The sequence below is a fragment of the Mobula hypostoma genome, chromosome 1 (genome assembly GCF_963921235.1).
Source record: "Mobula hypostoma chromosome 1, sMobHyp1.1, whole genome shotgun sequence".
Lineage (NCBI taxonomy): Eukaryota > Metazoa > Chordata > Chondrichthyes > Myliobatiformes > Myliobatidae > Mobula > Mobula hypostoma.
This window is the reverse complement of record NC_086097.1, coordinates 214,026,906-214,052,277: the sequence shown is the minus strand read 5'-3', so window position 1 is coordinate 214,052,277 and position 25,372 is coordinate 214,026,906. Positions and strand designations below refer to the sequence as shown.

General features: G+C 40.5%; 2 protein-coding genes across 10 annotated transcripts in view; one reads left to right on the top strand and one right to left on the bottom strand.

Moving 5' to 3' along the window:
• The window catches only part of unm_hu7910 (un-named hu7910), a 214,777-nt gene extending 207,430 nt beyond the window's left edge, over positions 1 to 7,347 (top strand). For 6 of the 8 annotated variants that reach the window (XM_063064199.1, XM_063064182.1, XM_063064141.1 and 3 more), the window contains 2 exons: positions 733 to 866; positions 2,514 to 7,347. In XM_063064199.1, the coding sequence (XP_062920269.1) occupies positions 733 to 866; positions 2,514 to 2,664 (285 nt within the window). In that variant the 3' untranslated portion in view covers positions 2,665 to 7,347. The remainder of the gene's footprint in view (positions 1 to 732; positions 867 to 2,513) is intronic. The other 2 variants (XM_063064162.1, XM_063064171.1) reach the window with 2 other exon arrangements.
• A 10-nt stretch (positions 7,348 to 7,357) lies between these two features.
• The window catches only part of LOC134354837 (clavesin-1-like), a 68,979-nt gene continuing 50,964 nt past the window's right edge, over positions 7,358 to 25,372 (bottom strand). For both annotated transcript variants that reach the window (XM_063064224.1, XM_063064215.1), the window contains one exon: positions 7,358 to 7,493. In XM_063064224.1, coding sequence (XP_062920294.1) covers positions 7,409 to 7,493 — 85 coding nt within the window. In that variant the 3' untranslated portion in view covers positions 7,358 to 7,408. The remainder of the gene's footprint in view (positions 7,494 to 25,372) is intronic.

Genomic DNA, 25,372 nt, shown 5'->3' with positions numbered 1-25,372 from the left:
GTTATATATAGGTGTGGAGATCACTACATATGTTAAAAATAGCTATGGTCCTAAAACTGGTATCCTGCATTCTCTTTAAGTTTTGTTGCTCTGCTTAAAATGTTATTGTTTAGTATAGCCTCAATTTTGAAGTTTTTTTAAGAAAATTGTCCATCCAAAGCCTTTCTTCAGTTTTTGTTTCATAACTCTATCATAAGCTGTAATTTACCGAAGTTTTGATCTTAAATTATTGGTATCAGCAGAACTTTTCTGTCTACTCTGTCCAGAATGTCAAAAAATATTCTTCTGGTTAATTAAACAGATTCAGATTCCTTTTTTGAATCTCTGCTAATTGTTCATTAACAAATTCTTATTATCCAAATAATCACCAAATCTATAGCTCAAAATCATTCCAAGGACCTTCCATATAGCAGATGCTAAATATGTTTTCCAGATGTCGGCCACTTTCTAAACTTCTCTCTCTAATCTGTCCTGAACCTGACAAATATACAGCAATAGCAGTTTCTATTGTTTTTGATTTTTATATACAAAATTTTGTTTATCTTGAAATCTAGCTATTTATTTACTGATGACTTCACAAGAGGTTTTTTCCCCCATACCTGGCAATGTTAAAAAAAATGTCAAGATCATTTAGTCAAATTGTAAAATTGTCACTCTGAACTCATCAAAATCAGTAATAGCTCATTAGTATAGAAACCCAGCATTTCATTTATTACTGTGTATTCTTTGTAGATTAAGTATTCAGTTATGCAGCCAGGGACTCATGTATGGCCTCACACTGGACCAACAAACTGTCGTTTAAGAATGCATCTTGGCCTGGTTATTCCTAAAGAGGGATGTAGAATACGCTGTGCTAATGACACCAGGTGAGAGATTTCTTCATGTTTATTGAATACATCTACAATCAAATGAACAAATTAGAACAGCATTTTAATATTTTGTCGTCTCAGGCAAGTGTAATCAATGGGGAAAAAATGGCTAGATGAAGGACCTCAGCCCGAAACATCAACTATTTATTCACTTCCATAGATACTGCCTGACTTGCTGAATTCCTCCAGCATTTTGTGTGTTTTGCTCTGGATTTCCAGCATCCACACAATCTCTTATATTCAAAATATATGACTAGATGTGAATTACTGCAATTATGCATATTATCTCTGATTCTTCTGTCTAGCTTTTCCCAATCTACTTAGCTCCATCCAATCTACTTATATAACTCCAGGATTTCCTTCGAGAAACTGGCTGAACAGCTGTGGAAATTCCACTTCAGTGTAGAATTCCATTCTCCTGAAGTTCCTTTACATATACATTTTAAGTAACGTTTTTTTCCTTCAAATCTGTCAGCTGTCCCCAGTTGATCTGATGCTGTTTCGAATGTGCGCTTACAGGACTTGAACAATAATGTGTCAGATATGCACCCCAATAACCAATTAATATTTTTCAAAAAGAATGCTAACTTTTTCCATTGACATTAATCCTTTGAAAAGCGGAAATGATTTCACATTGCTGGAAAGTGGCACCCTGCAGATGTTGAAATGCAGGTGCATTGTTGCATCTGGCCATTTCCCCAAACATAGGATTTGAAGTGAAAGACATTCCAACGCTCAACTCCCGCTTACTGTCTTTGTCCCACTTATAAGTTTCTAAACCAAAAGTATTAGCCCAGAACTTTTAATCCAGTAACAGTACTAATGCTGGACCCTACTCAGCATGTATCCCAGTTTTCAATACCAGCTAAAGCCAGCGCTGTGAACTGCCTCTGTCTGCATGGTGGAGTGGAATATGGTAACACAAAGCTCAGACCCACAAATTGCCAGCCTGGAATAGAATACCTTTTGGCAAAGTAATGCTGTGTCTGCACCAAATTCAACTAACAACTGCAACCAATTAAAATGAAAGGGAGAAATTGGTTGATAACAGAAAGGTAAGCAGAGTTACAACTAGTTTAAAGTGCAGAAGTCTTTATTAGTGTATTAATGTAAGTATTTTAATCAATTTGCAAGTCTTATTTATTATTCAATAACATCCACCAAACATACAATAGCCCTGTTACTATGACAGCATCGATAGCTGAATAGCCTGGAGGCGGAGTCTCAAATGGAGGCAAAGCCAGTTTGTGAGTGTAGGAGGCAATCTGCCCTTTGAAATGCTGGGAACTGGGATGCCAGAAGTCTGCATCTGAGACCACAGTAGAACAACCTGTATGGCCCAGAAGCAGGTGACCAGAGATGTTCAAACTGACCTATTATTATATGGGACCGGCCTCAGCTTTGGATAATTTTCAAAACTTAAAGGCTAATGAAGTATGCACCCAGCATGTACCTACAATGCAAGAAAATCAAGATTAGATATTTCTCCCAGATTTGATGCATAATTATTGGATCATATCTAGTGATGTCTCAGTTTTCTTTTCCAGATGGCTTTAAAACAATATCAACATGTTATGTATCACTGTAATGTTCAATACTGTTCCACTGATGTTGATCCAATTCAATGTTGTCCTGTTTTTGCAGAGAATGGAAGGAGGGAAAAGTGCTCATCTTTGACGATAGTTTTGAGCATGAGGTTTGGCAAGATGCTGCCAGCTACAGGCTTATCTTCATAGTGGATGTCTGGCATCCAGACCTTACAGCCCACCAACGTAGAACACTTTCACCAATCTAATCACATGCTTGAGACATGAAGTGAAGAAGGAAATTTTGGAAGTTGAGATGACATGAAGAAATTATTATGTTATGAAGTGTAATGACTTCTATTGATTTCTTTTAACTGTTGGTACAGGGAAGTTTTCTGAGGTTAAAGGATGGTCTATTTTGGGGAAGAAAAAAAATAGTGGATTAACTAAGAAGTCTGTGTGGGGGGGAATTTTAAGAGGATATTTTTTATATTAAATATAACAATGAGTTCTGTCCTCTTCCAAAAAGAAACACAGTGACAAAAGGTGGATGAGATTAACGTGGCATCTTTTTCAATTGGAAATAGAACAGTTTCAATACACTGTACACAATACTTTGGCTCAAGCAGTCTCTTCATTGTGAAAATCAAAGTGGATACTATGGTTTTTCACTATATTACTTAAGCTGATTATATTCTATCTAATTTCTGTAAGGCACTCGTACTGTTCCATCCACATAACTGGTCTTTGGTATTTTCATAAGGAATCAATCTGTATATATTTTGATTACTTTAATTGTACAGATATTCATAAGTTTCGTAATCATAGATATTGACCAGTTTTATAAAGATGATCTATGCCTCATTATTTTAATTAATCACTATGTGTGCATTCTATTACAGGTTTACCTGAAAACAGCATTTTTTTTTAGCTTACACTGACAATTAATGCTCGATGTACCATTGCACTTTTTGATCATTTCTCAAGAAATATCAATTTAGATTGTTTTGGCCTGTGCTTCAGTTCTGAATTTTCTTTTTGTTTACACAAAGTGTGTTACTCCTCTCAATGGGAGAGCTGCCTTTGTGAAGTTACTAAGCCTGACAGTGTGAGCGAGATTGATTAACACACAGAGTTGAAATGACATGATCACTGAAGCATCCTGAATTAACAGATGTATCAGTGCTTATACTTAGCCTCCCCCACACTGCGCTTAGAAACTCATCCAAAGTCATTTCCCCAGCAGTATTTCAAGTGTTCACTGTTCGAGGAGTTGAATTAACGTACATCATGGTAAGTAAAGAGTAAGTTGCTTTCCAATATTGCTAGCTTCACTTATAAAGGTGATATGCTTTTTGAGTGTAGAATTATGTTTTCTGTGAAAAGAAGTCACACTGCATTCCCATAAGATGCTAACTGATTTAGATGCCAGTGTTGAACTTTTTTCATGTGACAAAAATGAACAAATGCCAATGTGAAAGGCGCAGTCATCAATAGATGGCTGATGCATCTGTGCAAAATGCCAAAAAGCAGATGGCTTGTGACAACCATAATACATCTACAATAAAATGACCATATGTTTTTACATTGAAATTTATTATGCTAAGTATAAATGACAGACTTAATGTTGCAGGGGCAAGGCAAGGAGGACTGGATTTACCACATAGGAATAATCAAGATAATTTTATCTCAGAGCAGTTATGTGAGCAGTCAGATCCCTAGAGAAAGATAAGGATTACAAGCTTGTCCAGAGAGTGGGAAAAGGCAACTACCAATTATTTATTCACATATTTTGGCGGACCATTTAGACAGCAGAACATTAAGGAACAGAGTAACACACACAAAACGTGGGGCAACTCCGCAGGTCAGTCTCCATCTATAGAAATGAATTATCAATGTTTCAGGCTGAGGCCCTTCTTCAGGACTGGAAAGGAAGGGAGAGGACCTCAGAATAAAAGGGTAGGGGGAAGGAAAGGAGGACTAGCTAGGAAGTAATAGGTGAAGCTAAAGGGTTGGAGAAGTAGGAATCTGATAGGAGAGGAGAGAGTACCATGGGAGAATGGGAAGAAGGGATACCAGGAGGAGTTGATAGGCAGGTGAGAAGAAGAGGTAAGAGGCCAGAGAGGAGAATAGAAGAGGAAAGGAGGAGAGGTAAAATTACCAGAAGGAGAACTCAATGTTCATGCCATCAGGTTGAAGACTACCTATATGGAATATGAGGTGTTTATCCTCCACCCTGAGAGTGGCCTCATTGTGGCTGAAAAGGTCATGGGCATACTTGTCGGAACAGTAATGGGGATAGGAATTAAAATGGTTGACCACCGGGTAATTCCGTTTTTTGGTGGAAGGAGGGGAGGTGCTCAACAAAGCAGTTCTTAAACTTGTGTTGGGCCTCACCAGTGTAGAGGAGGTCGGATCAAGAACACTGAATACAATAGACGAGCCCAATAGATTCACAGGTGAAGTGCTGCCTCACCTGGAAGAACTGTTTAGGGGCCTGAATGGATGTAAGGGAGGATGCGAATGGGATAGTGTAGCATTTCTGTCAGCTGTCAGAATATTTGCCAGGAGGAAGATTAGTGGTGAGGGACAGATAGACAAGGGAATCATGAATGAGTGATCCCTGGGGAGGGGGATGTAAAGAAGTGTTTGATGGCAGGATCCTATTGAAAATAGCGGAAGTTGCAGAGAATGACGTGCTAGATACGGAGTGCGGAGAATAATGTATTGGAAAAACCTAGGTGAATATGGTACCTTAATTTAAAATGTTTAGTGACTGTGATTTTAAAATTACCTTTTGTTTGAGTTTATAGTTCTGTTGGTCTAAGTCTGTGAATGCCTGCCTTGATGGGTTTATCGACCAAGTCACCCAGAGGAATTGGATTGGCTGCACAGGCAGGAGTTGCTTTGTGTTTCTGCTCATCTGGTTTATTGTTCTCTATCACTTCCGTAATGGTTTTATTGGAATCCTGTATAATGCAAATGTAATTGAATCTCCTAACTTTATATTACTATGGAATCCCTGTGCATTGATGCTTTGTTTTCTTTACCTCTTTTCTGATGCACTGAAGTCAATATGCTTGTAGTGGTGGCTAAAGCTGCACAGGACCCAGCATTCCAGTGACAATCAGTCTGATAAAATTTGACATCTGTTTATTGTCAGGGCTTAGTCAAAAAATGGAACATCAAAGTGATCTTCAGTGAGATTTAAAACAATTTTCTCTTTGACAGATATTGATATTGTTACATTTGGTAAACTATTATTCAAAAATATTTAAGATGATAAGATGTTTAGCCAATTGAAATATTGTGTATGGATGTTAAAGTTTCCATATGTTGTACATTTGCAGAGAGCTGATATTAAGCAGATGATTGTTTTCCTTTCTTGACCTAATTTTCAAACAAGTTCTAATTTAGTATATCAATTAAAATATTATCAGAGGTCCAGCTTTGTTTTTGGAAGAATACTTGGTATAAGTTTTAATTTAAACCTATGGGAGACTCTACTTTCTATTTTGTTATGTGGGAACACATAGATTAGATTTTGTTTTTGACTTTCTTTTTAAAAGAACAGTTTGTTTTTTTTTTGAGTCCATTGATAACTGTATTGCAATTCTTTTTGACTGTCTTTGAATGCTGGGATGATAATTTTGAAGTCAACACTACTGTATATCATTGGATAAAATACATTTGCTCTGAGTGTTACGTGAATGTATTGTAAGTACTGGTATAATGTCAATTTGATTCGTTATTGAAGTGGTTTCATGGAAGCAGATGTGCATTTTAACTGTGAGTACTACAGCTTTGAGGGAAGCTCATACTCCTGAGTTTGGGAGGTTTTTTTTAAATAAATGTGAGTCAAATCTTTTCCTTCACCAATAACTTGACTGAGTTATGCAAAGCCCAGTTTTAGCTTTGCTTTTGTTTTAAATATCTTTTCAGTTATGGAACAAATAGAATGTATACATTTTTGCAAATAGTATAAGCCTAGTATTCTTTGAACAAAATGCAACCACCACTTCAGGAGCAAAAAAAACTGAAACCAAAACAGAAAATGACATTTTTAGCATGTGAAGCAGTATCTGTGGAGAGAGTAACGGTGTCATCATTCCAGGCCAGTAACTCTTCAGTAGTGTTGATGCTGTTGGGTATTTCTGACATCTTCTGCTTTTGCAGCGATCACTGTTACAACTATCAATACTGTGTCTCCAATTGGAAAAAGGTACTTGAAATGAAAGTTTTTATGCTTCACACTTAAGTTATGCTTTAATGCAACTTGTATTAAGAACCTTCATTGCATTGTAAACATTTAATTACAGTGAAGAATGCTGGGCAAAATATCTGTGACTTACTAATGAACACAAAAGCTTTGTAACATACTGTACAAGACCTATGTTTCCCAAAATAAAACACAGAAGAAAGTGAGTAATTGTTTTATTCATCCACTTAGCCAAACAACATTTTGTTTGATAAAGTTAGCTTCATTTACTGAATTTAACTAAAATACATCAATAGATGTTTGGTGTTCATTCAGAAAATAAATAAGAATGGAAAAAACTATTGGATCTTTGGCACATTAATAAATGGTTTTTCATCCTGCCTTCTGTTTGAAATTTGTTTTTTTTTTAAGTTTTCCAATCTGATAGTGAAATATAAAAACATGGCCTTTCTTGGAAAGGCACAAATATGTCAGAAAATTGCATGCCTGGTATCAAGATCTAAATAGTTCTGCCGTATTGGATCTTTTCCTTCTTCTGTAAGCAAAGTGCCAATATCTGTAATCCTTCCATGGTTATTGTCAGGTTGCCCACTGCGGATAGAAAGTCCTTCAAGTATCTTATTTCAAATGCTCTCAGTTTTAAATCAACTTCTGGCAGTTCTGATGAGAAAGCTGGTGATACCTGAATTTTGCCATTTTAATGAAAGAAAATGTAACTGAAAGTGATTTGATTTAAGTAAATGCTCTGTAAATGTTTGCACCTCAGAGATCCAGCCATGTAGTTAACAGTTAATTCAATCCAGAGCCAGTAGTGGTTGGGTGTTATCATCATCCCTGTCTTCTTGCTTCAGTATACCTGGTTCCACCACCGACTGTGACCTGCAAGGTAGACAATTTGGGCTTCATGTAAACAAAGCTTAGAGTGATGATAAATACCCATAATTCAACTTCCACTTAAGAAAGAACAATGTTAATTTTTGTTATCAATGGGTGTTATTTAGCTGAATGCTGAATGAAAAAAACATGGAAATTAATGATGGAAACTTCTGTTCAAATTAATGGTTCTCTCAACTAGTCATCAGTCGAGTAACTAAAACTAATCAATTTTTTAATCAAATTTTTCATAAAATAACACAGTAACATGCCCTTCAGTCCTGTCTATGTTGACCATGATGCTAATTTAAACTGTACATTTGCCGGTACGTTTACACCCACCCCCACCCCTGTTCTGTGCTTGTCAAAATGCCTCTTAATTGTTGCTATTGCACCATTGCCCTTGGTAATGCATTCCAGGCATCTACTACTCTGTAAAAAAATTTTTCCCTCTCACCTTAAAGCTATACCCTCCAGTATTTGATATTTCAACCTGGGAAAACATAGAAGAAGAACTATGTATCACATTAATGTCTCTCATAATATATTTATGCATCAGTTTGCCCACTCAGTCTCTGATGCTCCAAAGAAAACAAGTTCATCCAACCTCTCCATATTGCTAAAACTCTCAATCCAGGCAACATCCTAGTGAACCTCATTTTCACCCTCTCCAAAGTCTCCACATCCCTCCTGTAATGCAACAACCAGAACTGCGCACGATACTCCAAAATTGGGCAAATCAAAGTTTTATACAGTTGCAACATGACTTCACAACTTTTTTATTCAACACCCTTTCTGAAGGCAAGCATGCTGTATGCCTCCTTTTCTATTTGTATTGCTACCTTCAGAGATCTATGAACATCCTTCCTATATATCAATGCTCTAAAAATACTGCCATTTATCGTATACTTTCTTCTTACTTCTGACCTGAAGTACAGCACCTCACACTTGTCTAGATCAATCTTTATCTTCTATTTATCTGCTTACAATTCCGACTGGCTGATATTCTGCTGAATCCTCTGACCAGACTCCTTACTATTCACAACTCCAACAATTGTTGTGTTGTCTGCAAACTAATAAGCCTATCTACATATTCATTTAAATACATATAATCACAAACAAGACGTCCCAGCACTGACCTGTGTGGAACATCACTTGTCACAGACCTCCAATCGGAATAACATACCTGCCTCACATAAAATACAGATATGCTGTGTCCAGGTTAGTTGTAAATTGATGTTGCAATAGTCTGAAGTAAAAGCATAGTGATAAGAACAATAACAATATTTTTTAAAATGGACTTTAAGATTTCTATCCAAATTTCTTATTGATTTAAATTTTCTGATTGTTTGAGCTCAGCAACTATAAAGTGGCCTTTCTGTGAAAATAACACCAGGCAACTCTCCAGAAGCCTCAAATCATAAGCAAGAGCTTCTGCAGATGCTGGAAGCCCAGAGCAACGTCAAAATAAATGTTGGAGAAAGTCGGCATGTCGGGCCCCACTTATGGAAATGAAGGGTCTTGGCCTGAAACCATCGAATGTTTATTCATCTCCAGGAGCCTACATGGTAAGCTATCAGCAGTTATCAGCACTAAATTATAAAATCCAAGAAAACTGATTGGTTCTGGGTCTCTACTGAGTGAGTAGTTGTTAGAGTAAGCAGTACTCTTATGCTAAAAGGGTGCGTAGAATTTTGGCAGGAAGGACGAAATTAACCATTGGTAATTACAAATCTAGTCATAGGTGCTAAGTAGAATTGGACACTAAATAAGATGCTATACTCTGATACTAAAGTTGTATCATAAATTTAATTCGTTCAAGATGAAGATATGTCAGATGGTAAGCGTTATCTGAAATAACAATCACTACACTATTCTGAGGTCGGGAGAGTGGAACTGCCCCAGTTCAATGGTTTTTCCACTTTAAAAACTCTCCTGCAGAGGTTTCCTGTCAACAGTAACTCATAATATTTCTTGCTTATAGACTATACAAAGTCATCAGTTAATCAGAAGTGTTATGTATTTTCGTACATCTCAAATTTCTTTGAACTTCTGTGTTGACAAAACATTAAAGGGAGTAATTACTGTCAAGAAGAATGATCATCCAGCTGAATTGCATCATATGTGAAAATTAGTGTCTTTTTCCCAGTCCTCCCACATTCTGCAAAGCAGCTTGGAAACAGGCTGAAGGCCTGATTAACTTTACCTCAGTGGCGGTAAGGGAAAACAGGAATTACTTGTAGTTGTGGGGGAGGGTGAGGGATGGGGTGGAATCCTAAAATCTCTGCAGAGCAAGTCCTGGGGAATAGGAAGCTGATTGAAGGGCCAGTGTCAAGGGCTGACACCAGCAGATTCAATTATTGATGCATGGAGCCAGGGGAAGGAAGCATCAACTCGCAAGTACAAAAATCTGCATGTTCTTTGCTGGCCTCTAGGTGTCCCTTTGGGCTGCAGGATGCCTCCCAAAAAAAAGAGCATCCTGAAATTACTTGCTGTTAATTCGGTAGAGTATTGAAAAGGATGTCATATTAATGATTAAATGAGGATTGATTTTCTTCTCCTTTCACAGCTAGACCTGGCTCTAATCACAACCCATGACTGGGTGTATAAATTTTCTGGTAAATGGCACCAGTTTTCTATCAAGAGTGGTAGACCAAGCTGATTTATTTTGCTTACTGTTGCAGCCTTGTTACCCTTTGCATCTCTCTAAGGGATTTCAGCAGAGTCCATTAATCAAATTTACAGATGCAGTAATATTTTAATTACTTCAGTATTTGTTTGCACTTTACTAGAAATGTTGAATCAAGTAGATATGTGTTGCTTCACAAACCCAGTGCCTCAAAAAGAGGTAACGATCATTAAGGACCCTCACCATCCGGGACACGCCCTCTTTCGCTACTTCTCACCATCCGGGACGCGCCCTCTCCTCGCTACTCCAGGACATGCCCTCTCCTCGCTACTTCTCACCATCCGGGACGCGCCCTCTTCTCGCTACTTCTCACCATCCGGGACGGGCCCTCTTCTCGCTACTTCTCACCATCCGGGACGCGCCCTCTTCTCGCTACTTCTCACCATCTGGGACGCGCCCTCTTCTCGCTACTTCTCGCTACTCCGGGACATGCCCTCTCCTCGCTACTTCTCACCATCCGGGACATGCCCTCTCCTCGCTACTTCTCACCATCCGGGACGCGCCCTCTTCTCGCTACTTCTCACCATCCGGGACGGGCCCTCTTCTCGCTACTTCTCACCATCCGGGACGCGCCCTCTTCTCGCTACTTCTCACCATCCGGGACGCACCCTCTTCTCGCTACTTCTCACCATCCGGGACGCGCCCTCTTCTCGCTACTTCTCACCATCCGGGACGCACCCTCTTCTCGCTACTTCTCACCATCCGGGACGCGCCCTCTTCTCGCTACTTCTCACCATCCGGGACGCGCCCTCTTCTCGCTACTTCTCACCATCCGGGACGCACCCTCTTCTCGCTACTTCTCACCATCCGGGACGCGCCCTCTTCTCGCTACTTCTCACCATCCGGGACGCACCCTCTCCTCGCTACTTCTCACCATCCGGGACGCGCCCTCTTCTCGCTACTTCTCGCTACTCCGGGACATGCCCTCTCCTCGCTACTTCTCACCATCCAGGACATGCCCTCTTCTCGCTACTCCCATAAGCGAGGAGGGACAGGAGACTGAGGACACACACTCAACATTTTAGGAACAACTCCTTCCCCTTCGCTATCAGATTTCTGAAAAGTCCATGATCACTACCTCACTGTTTTGCTGTCTTTGCACTGTTTATTTTTTATATATTTCTTATTGTAACATGGTAGTTTTTCAGTATTGTGCTGTTGGAAAAACAACAAATTTCATGATACAAGTTAGTGATAATAAACTGGGCTCTGATCTGATTCCATTCTGCTGTGGAGAGGGAGAAGGGGGAGAAAATATTTAAGATATAGCCATTCTTTGCACATGTGGCGTAGATATACAACTGTTCTATGATTTACTGGATTTTTAAATAATATTTTCATTTATAATGCACCCAGGCTATGCTCTTTTCTCACTGCTGCCATCAGGTAGAAGGTACAGATGCCTCAGGACTCGCACCTCCAGGTTTAAGAACAATTACTATCCTTCAACCATCAGGCTCTTGAACAAAAGGGGATAACTACACTCACTTAAGAATTCTTATCTTGTTATTTCATGCTCGTTATTTATTGCTATTTATTTATATCTTCATTTGAACAATTTGTTGTCCATTGATCCTGTTTACAGTTACTGATCTACAGATTTGCTAAGTATTCCCACAGAAAAGAAAGCTTAGTGTTGTATGTGGTGACATGAATGTACTCTGATAATAAATTTCACTTTGACTTTGGAGTTAAATACAGTAAAGGTGACCAAAGATTCAGAAAATTAATATGAAAAACTTCTGATAGGGTTCATAATTTATCTGAATTAGTTAGGATCTAGCTAAGCTTAAAACCACTTGGCATTTTTAAGTTTTGAAACCTTTGGACATTTAAATTTTCAACCTTTGCCAAATCCTATTCATAGCAACATATTGAAAATGTGATGCCAAAAGTGGTATCCATTGTTAAGGACGTCCATCAGGCAGGACATGCCCTCTTCTCGTTGCCGTCATTAAGGAGGTACAGGAGCAAGAAGACACACACTTACCATTTTAGGAACAGATTCTTCCCCCCTGCCGTGAGATTTCTGAATGGACAATGAACCCATGAGAACTACCTCACTACTTTTTTTTTCTTTTTTTGGTCTCCTTTTGCACTACTGACTTAATTTAATCACACACACACACACGCACACGCATGCACGCACACACACACACACGCACACGCATGCACGCACACACAAACACACACACGCATGCACGCACACACAAACACACACACGCACGCACACACACACACGCATGCAAACACACACACGCACGCACACACACACCCCCACACAAACACACACACACGCACACGCATGCACGCACACACACACACGCACACGCATGCACGCACACACACGCATGCACACACACGCATGCAAACACACACACGCACGCACACACACACCCCCACACAAACACACACACACGCACGCGCACACACACACGCACGCGCACACACACACGCATGCGCAAACACACACACACACGCACACACACACGCATGCACACACACAAAAACACACACACACACACACACACGCACGCGCACACACACACGCATGCAAACACACACACGCACGCACACACACACCCCCACACAAACACACACACGCATGCGCAAACACACACACACGCACGCACACACACACCCCCACACAAACACACACACACGCACGCACACACACACACCCACACAAACACACACACACGCACACGCATGCACGCACACACACACACGCACACGCATGCACGCACACACACGCATGCAAACACACACACGCACGCACACACACACCCCCACACAAACACACACACACGCACGCGCACACACACACGCACGCGCAAACACACACGCATGCGCAAACACACACACACACGCACGCACACACACAAAAACACACACACACACACACGCACGCGCACACACACACGCATGCAAACACACACACGCACGCACACACACACCCCCACACAAACACACACACACGCACACACACACCCCCACACAAACACACACACACGCACGCGCACACACACACACGCACGCGCACACACACACCCCCACACAAACACACACACACGCACGCACACACACACCCCCACACAAACACACACACACGCACGCGCACACACACACACGCATGCGCAAACACACACACACACACGCATGCACACACACAAAAACACACACACACACACACACACACGCAAAACAACAAATGTCAAGACATATGCCGGTGATACTATGCCTGATTATGATTCTGATTCAACTTCAAACATAATAGCAAAAAAAATCATGATTCTGAGACCGATCCAGTATCCTTTTTCAGAAATAGGTCTTTAGGGCTGTTGATAATGGTCTATACTTCGTACATATTTCCGAACACATTATTGACAAAGTTATTCCCTTTTTCTCAGTTTGAACTATAGTAACGTTATCTTTTCAGTGGCCTTGCCTTCATTTTCTTCTTGAACTCATTGTTAGATGTTTCACCCAGCAGGGCTAAAAGAGGACGATTTCATCACCACTCACTAGTGCATCTGTGACTCTGTAGAACTAAAAAAAAAATCTCGTCTTTTTGTATTTTCAATCCATTTGCTCTTTTTCTCCATGTGTGATTTATCTCAGCTACTTTTGTCTCCGGTTTTCAGTTTGTCATCCTTCTTTCATTTCTAATTACATGGAGGTTTCCTGGAGAGAGGGGGAAATATAGCTGCTGTGGTAAAGAGTTGACCATATTGGGAGGAGCTTATAGATAGCAACACAAGGAAGAAAGGAGGGGTTAACGTTACAGTCCAGGCTGCAGCAATGATGATTAGAACTCCTAGGGGAAGATAAAAGCTCTCCAATAAAAAAAAACAGAAGCCACTGGATGAAAGGTCAGCCAGAGAGCAGAACTGCAAGAAGGATGAACGAACAACGAACAAGCTATGACACGATCAAAGCTGCTGAAGGTGGGGGGTGGGGCGGTGAGAGGGGAATGCAGCAGAGTGAGTAAGAGAATGTGACTTAGATTTCTTCCAGTTCAGAACTGTTATTACACTTCAGTGATGTGAAACAATATTTCATTTAAATCTGGGGGAAGCTTTGTGGATCTGTTACACATGCAAAGATGGTGTAATCAAATTTGCTTTGTCACTATATTTCAGGAATCAATTGACTGGGATGCATGGGAGCTTGGGACATGGCCGTTAATTTATGGTTAGCTTTTCATCAATCTTTAGAAAAGCAACTGAATAGAAAATGGTGGATTTGATTACAGGCAGAAAACTTGAGCAAAGTGGATTCAATCATGTACTGCAATCCTGGTGTTGTAAAACCTGCTCATTGACATTGGATGATGGGGTGTAAATGGGTGCCTGGTGATTGGTGTGGATTTGCAGGGCAGAGAGCTTTTTCTGCAATACATGATTCTGTAATTCATAGAAAACTAAAGTAATGCATGTGTGGTTAATAAAGTAACACCTGCCTATTTTCATTTACAATTATAGAATATTATCAAGTAACAGGCTATGAACATTACCTTTATTCTTCTTGGACTGCCTCATTCAATTTAGTGAAGCATTCAACTCATGCATTAGTACGACATGACTTGCTCCTTAAAAGCTGTGCTGAGTGTTCCTGATTAAGTCATGGTTCTCCAAATGCTCACAAAACCCACCCCTAAGAATCTACTCCAATAGCTCCCTTACTATTGATGTGAGGATCACCGTTCTGTGATTACAGGGTTATGCATATTTCCCTCCTTAAACAAAATTAGCTACTTGCCAGTCCTTTGGGACATCTCCAGAAACCAGGCCGGATGGTTCCGGATGAACCTCTGCCTCAATTGGAAGGGCATCTTGGGTCCCTGGAATGTGGTGAGGGAGGAGGTGAAAGGTCAAGTGTCATATCTCCTATGGCTGCAAGGGAAAAGTGCTGGGAATGAGGAATGGTAGGTGGGAAGGAGTGAGCAGACCAAGGAGATGCAAAGTGTGTGTTCCCTGTGGACTACAGAACATCACCAATAGGATTAGAGTGTGGAATTGTTATTTTTCTTGTAGTTTACCTTTCCTATGCTTGCTTATAACTTCATGTGTGTCTTTTCAGTGATCCAAAAATTCTTTCCGGGTGCATTTCTTCCAACCTAGCATATTTTCAGTGCTCACAATGTGGCCACCTCTATATTGGAGAAGTGGGTGATCACCTTGCAGAATTCCCTTGGTTTCACCAGATATCACTAAGGCTAACTTACTTCTCCCTCACCTAAAAAGTTAACACTCTCTCCACAGTTCTTATCATCTCTTTCCACAGAGCATACCTGACTTAGTTTTTCCACCATTTTTCATTATCTGTTTTGAAAACATGTTAGATCAGTTTTAATTATCCTCTGTGGGCAAGTCTAGCCTGTCAAGTAGGTAACATAATCTTACTACTGTATTAAAAACTCAGGCATCAGTATTAGGACCTTTGCTGTTTCTGACACATATAAACGACTTAGGATGTGAATGGTGGAGGTATGATTTGTACGTTTGTAGATGACACAAAATTGGTCGCATTGTTGATAGTGATGAATGTTATCTAATGCTACAGCAGGATATAGATCAATTGGAAAACTGGGTGGTAACTGGATGAAATTTCATCCTAATAAGTGTGAGGTGATGGATTTTGGAATGTGAAATTAGAGTAAGACATATACAGTAAGTGGTAGGGTGCTGATGTAGGATCTTGGCCTGAAATATCGACTATATAACTGGGCTGAGAAATGGCAGATGGAGTTCAACCCAGATAAGTGTGAAGTGGTTCATTTTGGTAAGTCAAATATGATGACAGAATATAGTATTAATGGTAAGACTCTTGGCAGTGTGGAGGATCAGAGGGATCTTGGGGTCAGAGTCCATTGGACGGTCAAAGCAGCTGCGCAGGTTGACTCTGTGGTTAAGAAGGCATACGGTGTATTGGCCTTCATTAATCATGGAATTGAATTTAGGAGCCGAGAGGTAATGTCGCAGCTATATAGGACCCTGGTCAGAGCCCACTTGGAGTACTGTGCTCATTCTGGTCGCCTCACTACAGGAAGGATATGGAAACCATAGAAAAGGTGCAGAGGAGATTTACAAGGATGTTGCCTGGATTGGGGAGCATGCCTTATGAAAACAGGTTGAGTGAACTCGGCCTTTTCTCCTTGGAGCGGAGGAGAATGAGAGGTGACCTGATAGAGATGTATAAGATGATGAGAGGTATTGATTGTGTGGATAGTCAGAGGCTTTTTCTCAGGGCTGAAATGGTTGCCACAAGAGGACACAGGTTTAAGGTGCTTGGGAGTAGGTACAGAGAAGATGTCAGGGGTAAGTTTTTTTACGCAGGGAGTGTTGAGTGCGTGGAATGGGCTGCCAGCACACGGCTTTTAAGAGGCTTTTGGATGGATACACGGAGCTTAGAAAAATAGAGGGCTATGGGTAAGCCTAGTAATTTCTAAGGTAGGGGCATGTTCGGCACAACTTTGTAGGCCGTATTGTGCTGTAGGTTTTCTATGTTTCTATATCTTTGTGTCCACAGATGCTGCCTGACCTGTTGAGTTCCTTCAACACGCAAACAACAGGAATTCTGCAGATGCTGGAAATTCAAGCAACACACATAAAAGTTGCTGGTGAACGCAGCAGGCCAGGCAGCATCTCTAGGAAGAGGTGCAGTCGACGTTTCAGGCCGAGACCCTTCGTCAGGACTAACTGAAGGAAGAGTGAGTAAGGGATTTGAAAGTTGGAGGGGGAGGGGGAGATCCAAAATGATAGGAGAAGACAGGAGGGGGAGGGATGGAGCCAAGAGCTGGACAGGTGATAGGCAAAAGGGATACGAGAGGATCATGGGACAGGAGGTCCGGGAAGAAAGACGGGGGGGGGGTACCCAGAGGATGGGCAAGGGGTATATTCAGAGGGACAGAGGGAGAAAAAGGAGAGTGAGAGAAAGAATGTGTGTATAAAAATAAGTAACAGATGGGGTACGAGGGGGAGGTGGGGCATTAGCGGAAGTTAGAGAAGTCGATGTTCATGCCATCAGGTTGGAGGCTACCCAGACGGAATATAAGGTGTTGTTCCTCCAACCTGAGTGTGGCTTCATCTTTACAGTAGAGGAGGCCGTGGATAGACATGTCAGAATGGGAATGGGATGTGGAATTAAAATGTGTGTCCACTGGGAGATCCTGCTTTCTCTGGCGGACAGAGCGTAGGTGTTCAGCAGAGCGGTCTCCCAGTCTGTGTCGGGTCTCGCCAATATATAAAAGGCCACATTGGGAGCACCGGACGCAGTATATCACCCCAGCTGACTCACAGGTGAAGTGTTGCCTCACCTGGAAGGACTGTTTGGGGCCCTGAATGGTGGTAAGGGAGGAAGTGTAAGGGCATGTGTAGCACTTGTTCCGCTTACACGGATAAGTACCAGGAGGAAGATCAGTGGGGAGGGATGGTGGGGACGAATGGACAAGGGAGTTGCGTAGTGAGCGATCCCTGCGGAATGCAGAGAGAGAGGGGGGGAGGGAAAGATGTGCTTAGTGGTGGGATCCCGTTGGAGGTGGCGGAAGTTACGGAGAATAATATGTTGGACCCGGAGACTGGTGGGGTGGTAGGTGAGGACCAGGGGAACCCTATTCCTAGTGGGGTGGCAGGAGGATGGAGTGAGAGCAGATGTACGTGAAATGGGGGAGATGCATTTAAGAGCAGAGTTGATAGTGGAGGAAGGGAAGCCCCTTTCTTTAAAAAAGGAAGACATCTCCCTCGTCCTAGAATGAAAAGCCTCATCCTGAGAGTTCCTTCAACACCTTTTTTTTGTTCTAGATTTCAGCATCTGCAATCTCTTGAGTTTATGCTGCCTTTTTCAGTTAAGTACATAAGTTTTTTGCTTTTTTGCATAACCCTCCAGTAGATTTTAGCAAAGTAAATAAATTCTACTAGATAGTTCTCATGAAAGTTGTGTGTAACAATCTTGGGAAAATTACAAAAGAAAGCAAAAGGGCTAGAATGATAAATGCAAAACTGCAGATTACTATTATCTGTCATGTATTGTTAGTGTCCACTGAAAACATCTGTGATAAATGCTTTCAAATATAATTTTAAGATGTATTGCAGACTTTCATAAGATAAGGCAAAGCAATCAATCAGCAAAATTACACTTATCCAAATTAATCCAAGAGAACAGTGGGCTTTACATTTCCTTCAGCCATTTATCACAACTGTTATCTGATGCTAAGAAAAATAGAAACGTATTGCAGTTTAAAAAAAAAGAAATGTTATTGACAGGCTTGAAAACAAAAGGAAGTTGTATCGTGTTATTATCTTAATTGCAAGTCACTCTATTCTCCGTGCAGATTGCACACATATTATGCCATCTCTTAAAATAATTAACAAAGTATTCTCAGATTTAACTGTTACTGCACAATAATTTGCAAAGGATCTCTCAGTCCTATTATCTCTAGGCTGAAATTACCTCTAGAGAAAGGGAAGACTTTTATATTTACTGTGCTTTTTTTATTAATCCACTTTAACCTTTCTGCATTTTTAAAAGAATAAAATATTTTTGAGATTTTAGGCTCAGATTGTGATGCAGATGGAAAATTAGCAAATGGTAATGCACAGTGGAAAAGGAATCATATTATTCAGAAAATCTGCTTTCTTTATTGCTGGCGAAAGACTAGCAGGGTTATAGAATAGTAAAAAAACAGCTAAGAGCATTAACTCTTTGAGGCTGAGACAAAAAAATGTATACTAATGAATCTAAACGACCTGACTAAAGGAAAGTGAGGTTAACACTCAGCATCAAAAAACTGAATTAAACAGAAGAGAAACATGGCCTGCAAGTTATGAAAGAGGATGTCTCAAAAATGAAAGTAAGAGGAAGCATGGGAAAAAAAAGTGGAATTCAAATTCAAGGTGCACAGTGGATTCCAGTTAATAACGCTATCAGTTAATTGGGGCAGCCACTTATTTGGGTCAACTCTTAAAGAACAAAAACTAATAAGAAAATTGCTGCTTTTCCCTTCATTTATTTGGGGCACATTGCCAAACAGTTTCCAACTAGTGTCAGTCCCATGCACTTGTGTGGCTTTTAGACACTACACTTAGAGCAAACAGTTTTTAAATAGCATCAGTTGTGTGTGTTTGTGTTCAAAAAGCAGTGATGTTGTCACTGATGGTGAGTAGTAAGGATTAAGACAATTTACAACTGTTTTGTGTATTCAGCCTTGGAGATGACAGAAATGCCCGACAGTAAAACAATTTCACTACTTCAGCAACTTAGGAACTATGAAGAATTTGAAGGTATGGACAATCATCTTGAAAATGAAGGTTTGGAAGATGCAATCATCAATAGTGTTGTATGAAGACAGTCCATTATCTACACTAGGTGTCTGCGCAGATTTACAGTCAATCAAATTTACTGCTCTAATTTGTTCTGTATTTCATCTAAATACAAAATTTATTGCTCAGTTTGTCTTTTTTATACCTTTTTAACTGTTTCCATGAAACCGGCCAACTGGGGCAGCTGCTTAATTGGGCCAAAATATACTGGTCCCGATGTGTCACAATTAACCGGAATCCACTATATCTAGCTATATATCTACATTTTGAATGTAATGTGTTCAAGAGTGGAAACAAATGCCCAAAGGACACATGGAAGTCAATGTCTTCAAAAGAGCTAACATTGGGAAAGATAAAATTGGAATTAAGTGAGGAAATTAATCGTTACTTCTGAAAATCTGAAATTTATAACTGGTTTATTCGGTTTGTAAAGGGAAAATGTGTTTCTATTTCAGGCACCTCTGCAGCATTGTTCCCCTTCAAATAATTATCAATATCATAGAGATTCAGCAGTTTCTGAACAGATATTTATGGTGATGTAGCTGGTGCATAAGGGAATAGAATTGGATGCAGGGAAATTAGAGCTCTAATCAGTTCAAAGAGCGCATCACCCATTGTAATATGAAGCCTCTCTACTATCCTATTGGAATATGGTGGTTTAAATCTTTCTTCTTTCTTTCTTTATCTGCCAATCAACCAGTGATCTTTTTTCTCCCATGCAACTAATGCATAGTCTGACCTTTCACTGAACCGTGAACAATCACTTGGAAATGGTAATAATTACCGATGGTAACCAGGGAATTATTCATGGCTATTAGAAGGAATTCCAACAGCAATTGCTTGGCTGGAACAGACACACTAGCACCATTCTGCTTAGCCACATCAGATTATATTACTTGTTTGTTTCTTTACTGTCACCTAATTCTATGCTATGAAAAACTATTTTAGCAATTGGGTTTATATTTTCTGTATTGTAAAAGATATTCAGTGCTTTGAATTTTCATTTCCTCCTCACCCCTTTCCTTATGACAGGCCAAATGTCCAAGATCTGGCTGCTTAAGAAGCAGAATTGTCTGAAAATTGGGCATTTCTGTAAATTCAACTAGCAACTGACTTCATTGTTTTCTTTTCATGCTTATCAAGTTCCCATGCTCTGATTTGCCCCTAAAACACCTGACCTTATTTTGGTGGTGGATAACAGGAAGAATGGTCAATAAATATTCTTTTCAAACGTGATTTTTATGTTGTCCAAAATCCAGAATGGCCTCTATCAAAAGGGTTCTGAATTTTGGGCATCTCAGCTGTGGGCATTTTTTCATTTGGATAAGTATGGATCAAATGCTAGCATTTATCTGAGTAAGTACCCAGATTTCACCATGTAACTGTTGGCAAGATCCAACCATTTGAAAAATAGCAAATCGAATTGAGAGTGGAGGCTACACACAGATTGGGATGAGAGATTGAAAGAGGAGCGTTCTCAGGCTTTCAGTTTTTGCTGTGGCCCAATCAAATCGTGAGGGACAGTGAAGCGGCCATTGTTGGAATGAACCAGTGTTATAACAGGGAGGCTTTGGCTCACTAGACTTGGGTGAAGTAAGTTTCTGGTAAGTTTCTTCTTCATTCTTCGTCTGTTAGTGCATAGAACTGTGAGAATGGCTCCAGCGGCTTTGTGGTAGTCTTTGTGTGAGATGTGGGAATTTTGGGAGACCTCCAACCTTTCAGATAACAACATTTGCACCAGGCGCACCAAGCTGCAGCTCCTCAGAGAACATGTTAAGGAACTAGAGCTGCAACTTTGGCTCCTGTGGGATACTGAAGAGGTGATAATAGAAGCTACAGGGAGGTAGTCCCCCTAAGTTACAGGAGGCAGGTATCTGGGTGACTGTCAGGAAAGGGAAAGGAAAAGGAAATGGACAGCCAGTGCAAAGTATCCCTGTGGTCATTCCCCTCAATAATAAATATACTGCTTTGGATACTGTTGAGGGGAGGACCTACCCACCAGAGGGGATGATATGACCCAGGTGCCAGGGTTAGGGGCAACTCAGATCAGGTCCACAGCATTCTAAAGGACAAGGGTGAGCAGCCAGAAACCTTGGTACATATTGTCACCAATGACATAGGTAGGAAAAGGTAGGAGGCCCTGAAGAGACAACTTAGGAGGTTTGGTAGAAAGCTGAAAAGCAGGACATTCTGGGTAGTAATCGCTGGATGACTGTCTGTACCATCCACCAGTTAGGGTAAGAATAGGATGGTTTGGCAAATGAATGGGTGGCTGAAGAACTGGTGCAGGGGGCAGGGGTTTAAATTTCTGTATCATTAGGGTCTCCTGTACAAATGGGACAGGTTACACCTGCACTCAATATCCTTGCGGGTAGGTTTGCTAGAGCTGCTGGGGAGCGTTTAAGCTAATGTGGCAGGGGGATGGGAACCAGAGTGATAGGGCTCAGGATAGTGTAGTTGGTTTACAAATGGATGCAGGTTGGAGTGTGCAGTGAGACTGTCAGGAATGACAGGCAGATGATAGGGCAAATTTGCAGTTATTGGATAAGTTGCAGTGGAACATGGGGACAAAATCGAAAAGGAAAGTGAATACAGGTCTGGAGGTGTTATATTTGAATACACGCAGTATACGGAATAAGGTAGATGGTCTAAATTGGCAGGTATAATGTTATAGGCATCACTACGTCATGGTTGAAAGGTTATTGTTGGGAGCTTAACATACAAGGATACACATCGTATTGAACACCATCATTACCACAATCCTGATTGATAAGTTACAGAACCTGTACCTCCCTCTGCAACTGGATCCTCGACTTCCTAACTGGAAGACCACAATCTGTGCAGATTGGTGATAATATCTCCTCCTCACTGACAATCAACACTGGTGCACCTCAGGGGTGTGTGCTTAGCCCACTGCTCTACTCTCTCTGTACTCATGACCGTGTGGCTAACCATAACTGAAATACCATCTATATTGATGATACAACCGTTGTTGGTAGAATCTCAGATGGAGACAAGAGGGTGTACAAGAGTGAGATATACCAACTAGTGGAGTGGTGTCACGGCAACAACCTGGCACTCAACGTCAGTGAGACGAGGATACACATTGATTGTGGACTTCAGGAAGAGTAAAATGAAGGAACACATACCAATCCTCATAAAGGGATCAGAAGTGAAGAGAGTGAGCAGTTTCAAGTTGCTGGATGTCAAGATCTCTGAGGACCTAACCTGGTCCCAACATATCGATGCAACTATAAAGAAGGCAAGACAGCAACTATACTTCGTTGGGAGTTTGAAGAGATTTGGTATGTCAACAAAAACACTCAAAAGCTTCTATAGATGTACCGTAGAGAGTATTCTGACAGGCTGCATCACTCTCTAGTATGGGGAGGGCTACTGCACAGGACGGAAAGAATTCACAACACATGCCGGTGATAATAAACATGATTCTGATTCTGAAAGGACAGGCAGGTAGGCAAAGGGGGTCGGTGGCTCTGTTGGAAAAAATATGAAATCAAATCCTTAGGAAGAGGTGACATAGGATCTGAAAATACAGAACCCTTGTGGGTGGAGTCAAGAAATTGCAAGGGTAAAAAGACCTTGATGGGATTTATATACAGGCTTCCAAACAGTAGCCATGATGTGGACTGCAATTTACAACGGAAGATAGAACCACATGTGTAAAGGACAATGTTACAATAGTCATTGGGGATTTCAATATGCAGGTAGATTAGGAAAATCAGGTTGGTGTTGGATCCCAAGAGAGGGAAATTGTAGAATGCCTATGAGATAGCTTTTTAGAGCAGTTTGTGGTTGAGCCCATTAGGGGAAAGGCTATTCTGGACTGCGTGTTGTGTAATGAACCAGATTTTATTAGGGAGTTTCAGGTAAAGGAGCCCTTCGGAAAAAAATAGTGATCATAATATGATCGAATTTGCCCTGCAATCTGAGAGGGAGAAGCTAAAGTCAGATGTGTCAGTATTACAGTGGAGTAAAGGGAATTATAAAGGCATGGGACAGGAGCTAGCCAATGTTCATTGGAAGGGGACACTAGCAGGAATGATGGTAATAGCAGGAGTTTCTGGCAGAAATTTGGAAGGTGCAGGAAAGAAGAGGAGGTATTCTAAAGGCAGGATGACATAACTGTGGCTGACAAGGGAAGTCAAAAAGAACATAATAGCAAAAGGGATGGCATATAATATAGCAAAAATTAGTGGGAAGTTAGAGGATTGGGAAGCTTTTAAAAACCAACAAAAGCCAACTAAAAAAGCAATAGGAAGAGAAAAGATGAAATATAGAGGTAAGACAGCCAATAGCACAAAAAGGAATGCTGATTTTTTTCCAGATATATAAAGAGTAAAATTAAGGTGAGAGTGGATATCAGACCTCTGGATGACACTGGAGATGTAGTAAGGAGGAACAAATAAATGACAGGCAAACTTAATAAATACTTTGTGTCAGTCTTCACTGTGGAAGATACCAAAAGTATACCAGAAATTTGAAGGTGTCAGGAGGCGGAAGTGAGAGTAATTGCTATTACTAAGGAGAAGGTACTTGGGAAGCTGAAAGGACTGAAGATAGGTTAAGCCACCTGGGCCAGATGGACTACGGCCCAGGGTTCTGAAAGTGGTAGCTGAAGAGCCCATGAATTTATTCCCAGGAGAAGATCTTAAAAGACAACAATTCCTTATCCTTTTCTTTCTTGTTCTCAAATCATTCAATGACATTAGCAGTGTTCTGATCTAAAGAGACAATTCCTGAATTAGTAGACCTCCACATTTTCTGACGACCTATTAATATGGCAGAATGGAATATACAAACTTCTAGACACGCTATTTTCTCTATCTCATTATTATTCCATTTTCCATTCTACCTTTTTTCTCAAGTCTTTGAAAACCAATTCAATGCCCACCTTTAGCAGAATTTCAAGTATAACTCTTCCTCATCAGAAGAAGAATTCTCTGCCACAATCAATGTAGAAAGAATTGAATTAAATATCACAAAAGTGCATCTCCTTCCTTGTTTTCTAATGTTCACCACAGTGTTTAAAGCCAACCACACCATTTGCTTCCATAGTGCAGTTATCTCCTGTAATATCTCCCTACCGAACTCCACACCATTACTGCTGGACTTGATCCATCACTGGCTGCAATGCTCTCCTTTTTGTACCTTAATGAAGTCATCCTAAAAAGAGCAAGAAGCTGACACATGTAGGTACAGACTGCTAACTCTGCCTCCACCAACCCTTAGAGTCCCTGCTTTACACAATGCTAGTTATATATGTGATTATATAAATGTACACAGAAGTTCTTCTAAAAATATTTGCTGCTTCTGAATAAAAGGTTTTGGTCCATCTGTCAAGTGTTAACAAAATCTGCATGTAGTCTGACAAGATGTATCAAGCATAGGTAATTTGCACTTATGAAAACAAGTAAATAAGATTACTTTCACCAGGGAGCAGTTCTACAGATGTCCACCTAAATGGGTTGTCAGATTAAATTTGGTGATTTTACTAAATAACCTATGATAACTGAGTATTCTGTTACTGGGACACACTGAGCTATCCCACTCCACATGAAATGGGAACTGCTAGACGGAAACAAGCTCTGTTTAGTTTACCATCTCCAAGCTGATAATAACCCACTACAATGGAAGTAACGTCATTGATAAATCATTGCAATCAATTCCAGTAATTAGTCCATTCCTCTACCAGACAAGGTGAGGAAATCAGTGGTATATTTTTTTAAAAATCCCTGTTCCAAAGTTGTCTGTTCCTTTCAAACATGCTGAAATATTTTTATCACTGAACAGGTTCTGAAAACATCAAATTTGGAGTTTAATGACTCCAAAAAGAACTGATTGGGGACTTCAGAAAG